The sequence below is a fragment of the Ostrea edulis genome, chromosome 7, assembly GCF_947568905.1.
Source record: "Ostrea edulis chromosome 7, xbOstEdul1.1, whole genome shotgun sequence".
NCBI lineage: Eukaryota > Metazoa > Mollusca > Bivalvia > Ostreida > Ostreidae > Ostrea > Ostrea edulis.
The window spans coordinates 42,775,392-42,782,278 of record NC_079170.1 but is presented as its reverse complement, the minus strand read 5'-3'; the positions used below and the strand labels follow the sequence as shown (position 1 = coordinate 42,782,278).

The 6,887-nt window shown below is 37.7% G+C and overlaps 2 protein-coding genes across 2 annotated transcripts; both read left to right on the top strand.

Moving 5' to 3' along the window:
• Positions 1-582: 582 nt before the first annotated feature.
• LOC130048154 (uncharacterized) lies at positions 583-1,993 on the top strand. Its single transcript, XM_056144498.1, has one exon. It carries the CDS (start codon positions 645-647, stop codon positions 1,572-1,574), a length of 930 nt encoding a protein of 309 aa, XP_056000473.1. The 5' UTR covers positions 583-644; the 3' UTR covers positions 1,575-1,993.
• Positions 1,994-3,897: 1,904 nt separating this feature from the next.
• Positions 3,898-5,262, top strand: LOC130048684 (uncharacterized). Its single transcript, XM_056145701.1, has 2 exons — positions 3,898-4,320; positions 4,915-5,262. The coding sequence occupies exons 1-2, from the start codon at positions 3,898-3,900 to the stop codon at positions 5,260-5,262; spliced, it is 771 nt and encodes a 256-aa protein (XP_056001676.1).
• The last annotated feature ends 1,625 nt before the right edge of the window (positions 5,263-6,887 follow it).

The window sequence follows — 6,887 nt, the reverse complement described above, 5'->3', positions numbered from 1 at the left end:
TATCGAATCCGGCGTCATTCTAGTGTGTACATTGTTTTAACTTGATTATTGAAAGTCCCATATATATAGTTTATTTAAAAAAGTTTATTTCATGTCATTCAATCGATAACTTGATCCTAAAATTAATTTCTTTTAGTAAAAGCGACGTGACACAGAAAGCAAAAATGCTGCACCCCCGGCGCAGTGCCCAGGACGTCCTGCTGTGTGACTCCTGTGAAACTTCCCCCCTACAGTGTCACTGTGAACTTTGTCAAATGAAACTCTGTACTAGCTGTGTAGGTAAACATCTCTTGGATTCGTCTAAAAGACACAACGTTGTGGCCTTTGAACATAAAAATTCTACCCCTAACTACCCAGAATGTCCGACACATGCCGACAAACACTGTGAACTCTACTGCGAGGAATGTGACGTTCGTGTCTGTTCTACCTGCGTCTCCTCAGATAAACATAGAGGTCACAAAATATCAGATATTCTAGAAAAAATCGGCTCTAAAACACAAGGATTGCAAAACGATTTGGAAGAACTCGAGACCAGAATTTATCCCCGATATGAAGAAATGGCGTCCAATGTCCAAACTCCTAAAGTCCGAGTTACATTACCAAGTTTCTCTCCTCAGAAAATAAACACAGACCAGCTCCGTGAAATGTTTGGTTCTCTGTCACCATTATCCATTAACACAGAAGAACATGGCGACACAATGAAGTCACCAGAAACTGTATCGTCTCCTCCAGTCAAACCACTGCTTGATGAGCCACGACACATCGCCACCATAGGCACTTGGTATGGAAACGGACTACGCAGTGTTAGATGTCTCAATGAAGATCAAGTCTGGACATGTGGTGATAACAAAACCATGAAGCTCCTCAACCTCCATGTTAACAAAATCATGGAGTTCCTTAACCTCCAAAGTAAACTACTGACATCAATACAAACTGAGTCAGGAAACAGACCACGGGACATAGCAGTGACACGGAACGGAGATCTTGTTTATACTGACTATAACACTGTAAACATTGTTAAGAATAAACAGATACAGACCGTGATCACACTACAGGGGTGGGGACCTCGCTATGTCTGCATTACCGCCTCCGATGATCTACTCGTTACCATGATCAGTGATGATAAAACACAATCCAAAGTTGTGCGTTACTCTGGCTCCACAGAGAAACAAAGCATTCAGTTTGATGATCAGGGTCATCCTCTCTATTCATCTGATTGTCACTATAAATACATTAGTGAGAACAGGAACCTGGATATCTGTGTGGCTGACGGGTCAGCTAGTGCAGTAGTGGTGGTCAATCAGTCAGGAAAGCTCCGATTCAGATACACTGGTCATCCCTCTAATACCGAGCAATCATTTTATCCAGTCGGCATCACTACAGACAGCCAGAGTCACATCTTGACAGCAGACTTTTACAATGACTGTATCCACATCCTAGATCAGGACGGACAGTTCCTTCGTTACATTCACTGTGATTTACGCGATCCATGGGGTTTATGTGTGGACATCAGAGACAACCTCGTTGTGGCTGAGTGTGTCACTGCTAAAGTTAAGAAAATCCAATATCTATAAGCACAGTGTTAATTACACATCTCAACACTCTGTTAATTACATCTACCAACACAGTGTTAATTACAGCTCTGTGTAGATTACAGATATTACACCGTGTTAATTACAGCTCTATGTAGATTACAGATATTACACCATGTTAATTACAGCTCTGTGTAGATTACAGATATTAAACAGTGTTAATTACATCTACAAAACTCTGTCAATTACACATCTAAACACTGTTAATTACATTTCTGTGTGTTAATTACAGTCCTGTGTTAATTACAGCAGTGTTTGTGATGTGTAACTAACCTGTGTATTGACACAAAGCAGATTTGTGGTTGTTTGTGTCTGAACATTATTCTGTTTGTTTATTATATCTTTTCATATCTGTTTTATCTTTGAATGTATATATAGATTCTAGATAAACATTATCTAGAGCACAGTCTTACATCATTACTGAGTACTTACTTAGATTTGTAGTACATCTGAGTTTTATAGTACAGTAAGAGTAAATAGCCTCAAAGTCCAGTCTTCATCACAGATCTTCAGATTCAAGGTCACATTATTCTGATTGCCATCAATACACAACACAGTCCTACAAACTCAACATAGACAAATAGAAATCATATCAAACTGAATTGTCAGGAATTAATTGCATTTAAGAATTTGATTTCCATAGTCATTGATAAAATTAAAACTAAGTTAAAGATTTTATCAAAATAAAATATGTCGGTTAAATTGAATTATAGCATTATATAGAACTAATTTTTTATACGGAAAGACAATAATGTAATTTAACTTCATTCAGAGCCTGTCTATAGGTTTACTAACACAAATATTGATGAAGTATAGAAACCTTATTCTTTCTGTCATTGAAATAGTAAATCACAATTTTGCAACTCACATTTTCCACACCAAAATGAGAGCTACTTTAACAATTGAACAAATTTAATTTCTTCTTAACTATCTTTCCCATTCTTTTCAAGTTTGGTATGAAGCATATTTGAGACAAGAGAGGCATACATTGCAAATTTTAGGACTCCTGCATCCCAAGTGCCTAAGGAGCAGGGCAAAAGTAGACCAATTTTCAAAAAATTTCTTCTCTACAACTGAACATCCGTAAGAAGATGTACAGCAGGAAGGCCTCTACCAAAATTGTAAATGTCACGATTTCCGGGATAGAGGTTCTGACTTCAGACCAAACATGGTATATATTATAGGGTTATTGAACTTATATTGGTGAATATTGGTACGAATTGACTGAGAAAATACACGAGATTGCAAGTGCATTTTGACAGCCAACGAGTGCCAATATTCAACAATATCAATTCAATAACCCTTTTATTATATAATCAAAGTATTTAGTTGTTAACTTATATCCTTTTAAACGCAAAATACTCCAAAATAGACGATAATTCATCAATATTGGCATCTAAGGTGAAAGTGTGCAATATCAGCATGCATTTATTAACTGTTCAATATTAAACCCCTCATTGATGCATGAGGCAAACTGATTTTGGGAATGAGGACATCAAAATTTATGTACAGTAAATTAACGATGCACAATATAATTTTTTGAATGATCGAATAAATAGGTAAAATAGTTTTTCTTACAATGATCGTTGTATTATCTTTAATTTTAGAAGGGGGGGGGGTATATTTAACGATGCCGGCGTCATTCTAGTGTGTAAATTGTTTTAACCTGTTACATGTAGCTTGATTATTAAAATTCACATCTAAATAATTTATTTTAAAAAATTATTTCATGTCATTCAATCGATAACTTGATTCTAAAATTAATTTCTTTTAATGAAAGCGATGTGACACAGAAAGCAAAATTGCTGCACCCTCGGCTCAGTGCCCAGGACATCCCACTGTGTGAAACTTTCCCCCAACAGTGTCACTGTGAACTTTGTCAAATCAATCGCTGTACTAACTCTGTAGGAAAACATATCTTGGATTCGTCTAAAAGACACAACGTTGTGGCGTTTAAACAAAAAAAGTCTACCCTTAGCTACCCAGAATGTCCGACACATGCCGACAAACAGTGTGAACTTTACTGCGAAAAATGTGACATTCTTCTCTGTTATACCTGTGTCTCCTCAGATAAACAAAGAGATCACAAAATATCAGATATTCTGAAAAAAATCGGTTCTAAAACACAAGGATTGCAAAACGATTTGAAAGAACTAGAGACTAGAATTTATCCCCGCTATAAAGAAATAGCCTCTGATGTCCAAACTGAGAAAACCGAGTTAAAAACGCATTACGAAAAATTGAACTCAGCTGGCACCGAGAGATCACCGCCATTGCCAACCAACGGAAATCCGATATTGTCGTGATGAAAACTAAACATACGACAGCCTTAGATAAAAACATCCGATATTGTCAAAACACAGATGAAATCACGCACAGTATTACTGAACTCAAACAAATCATTCTAAACCTGAAGGCAATATTAGAATCCAATGATATCTCCCTAATCGCTACCTACAAATCCAGGAATAACGAGTTCAGAAGATTGCCTCCTAAAGTCCGAGTTATATTACCAAGTTCCTCTCCTCAGAAAATAAACATAGACCAACTCCGTCAAATGTTTGGTTCTTTGTCACCATCATCCATTTACACAGAAGAACATGGCGAACTAATGAAGTCACCAGAAGCTATATCATCTTCTGCAGTCAAACCAATGAAATCAGCAGAAGCTGTGTCATCTCCTCCAGTCAAACCAATGAAGTCACCAGAAGCTGTGTCATCTCCTCCAGTCAAACCAATGAAGTCACCAGAAGCTGTATCATCTCCTCCAGTCAAACCAATGAAATCAGCAGAAGCTGTATCATCTCCTCCAGTCAAACCAATGAAGTCACCAGAAGCTGTATCATCTCCTCCAGTCAAACCAATGAAGTCACCAGAAGCTGTATCATCTCCTCCAGTCAAACCAATGAAATCAGCAGAAGCTGTATCATCTCCTCCAGTCAAATCAATGAAGTCATCAGAAGCTGTATCATCTCCTCCAGTCAAACCAATGAAGTCACCAGAAGCTGTATCATCTCCTCCAGTCAAACCAATGAAGTCACCAGAAGCTGTATCATCTCCTCCAGTCAAACCAATGAAATCAGCAGAAGCTGTATCATCTCCTCCAGTCAAACCAATGAAGTCATCAGAAGCTGTATCATCTCCTCCAGTCAAACCAATGAAGTCACCAGAAGCTGTATAGCCTCCTCCAGTTAAACCACTGCTTGATGAACCGCGAATCACCGCCACCATAGACAATGGGTATGATGAATATGAACTACGCAGTGTTAGCTGTCTCAATGAAGAACAAATCTGGACAAGTGTGAATAACAAACTCATGAAGCTCCTCAACCTCCAGAGTAAACTACTGACATCAATACAAACTGAGTCAGGGGAACAACCACGGGACATAGCAGTGACCCGGGACGGAGATCTTATTTATACTAACTGTTGCAATGTAAACTTAGTTAAGAATAAACAGATACAGACCATGATCACAGCAGAGGAGTGGAGACCTATCAATTTCTACAGTACCTCCTCTGATGATCTCCTAGTTATCATGATCAGTGATGATAAAACACAATCCAAAGTTGTGCGTTACTCTACCTTCACAGAGACACAAAGCATCCAGTTTGATGATCAGGGTCGTCCTCTCTATTCATCTGGTTATAATGAAAAATACATCAGTTAGAACAGGAACCTGGATATCTGTGTGACTGACCGGACATCTATAGCAGTAGTGGTGGCAATCAGTTAGGAAAACTAAGATTTAGATACACTGGTCAAACCTATAATACCGAGCAATCATTTAATCCACACGGCATCACTACAGACAGCCAGAGTCACATCCTGACAGCAAACTTTCACAATGACTGTATCCACATCCTAGATCAGGACGTTACATTCACTGTGATTTACGCGATCCATGGGGTTTATGTGTGGACATCAGAGACAACCTCTTTGTGGCCGAGTATGTCACTGCTAAAGTGAAGAAAATCCTATATCTATAAACACATTGTTAATTACACATTCTAACACTCTGTTAATTACATCTACCAACACAGTGTCAATTACAGCTCTGTGTAGATTACAGATATTAAACAGTGTTAATTACAGCTCTGTGTAGATTACAGATGTTAAACAGTGTTGATTACAGCTCTGTGTAGATTACAGATATTAAACAGTGTTGATTACAGCTCTGTGTAGATTACAGATATTAAACAGTGTTGATTACAGCTCTGTGTAGATTACATATATTAAACAGTGTTAATTACATGTACATCTACAAAACTCTGTCAATTACAGTTCTGTGTGTTAATTACAGTCCTGTGTGTTAATTACAGCTCTGTGTGTTAATTACAGTACTGTGTGTTAATTACAGCTCTGTGTGTTAATTACAGCAGTGTTTGTTATGTGTAACTAACCTGTGTATTGACACAGTAGATTTGTGGTTGTTTGTGTCTGATTGAACATTATTCTGTTTGTTTATTATATCTTTTAATATCTGTTTTATGTTTGAATGTATATAGATTCTAGATAAACATTATCTAGAGAACAGTCTTACATCATTACTGGGTGTCACAATTTTGACTCGAGATAGGAAAACCTCCTCGTCTTCAAACTGAACATTGACATATGGAAAAGAAACACAAACAAGAAATAACTTTATTCACACAGAAAGGACGCAAGCAAAACCATTCACACGCTACACACTCACTAGCACTCAAAACTCACACACTCAAATTACATAACATATGACAATAAAACAATGTACTTCGCTTTAAAATAGACATTCTATTTCATGAAAACTTCTACCAGTATACATGTAAATAGAACGTTCAATAGTTCATTGGTTCAAAATGCGATGTGCACACATGGTAAGGATACTTGCACATGTTGTTTATGTCACCACTTGGTATCTGTAGTTGTAACACGCATTTCAGAGATTTGTCATTATGCCTCATCCAGGTATAATACGCTGGTACATGTAGTAGTAGAGTTTGGCAATACTAGTAGTACAGGAACACTCACATGCAGTACAAGCAGACAGAACCAGTACATGGATTACGTGAATCGCCTCAATGAATACACATCAGAGGTCACTTATAATAATTGTTCATGGTCGGGTTATAGTCGGGATTTCTACATATTTAAATACATCTCAATTCTATAACAGCATTAGATTAACGAAAATAATATATGTAATTGTGGATATACAGTACGGCCAACGCGGATTCCGTATTGTCCGCTTCCCAAGGGATAGAGCTACCGCGGTATATCTCAGGTAACCCTACAAATCCGGCGCTCCCCGCGGTT

What these genes read in the sequence shown, in the direction of transcription:
- LOC130048684 (XM_056145701.1), top strand. Translation starts at nt 3,898, where the DNA reads ATGAAAACTAAACATACGACAGCCTTAGATAAAAACATCCGATATTGT. An exon ending in AAGCTGTGTCATCTCCTCCA is followed by an intron (nt 4,321 to 4,914) that starts GTCAAACCAATG and finishes AAACTCATGAAG; the next exon opens with CTCCTCAACCTCCAGAGTAA.
- LOC130048154 (XM_056144498.1), top strand. Translation starts at nt 645, where the DNA reads ATGTTTGGTTCTCTGTCACCATTATCCATTAACACAGAAGAACATGGC.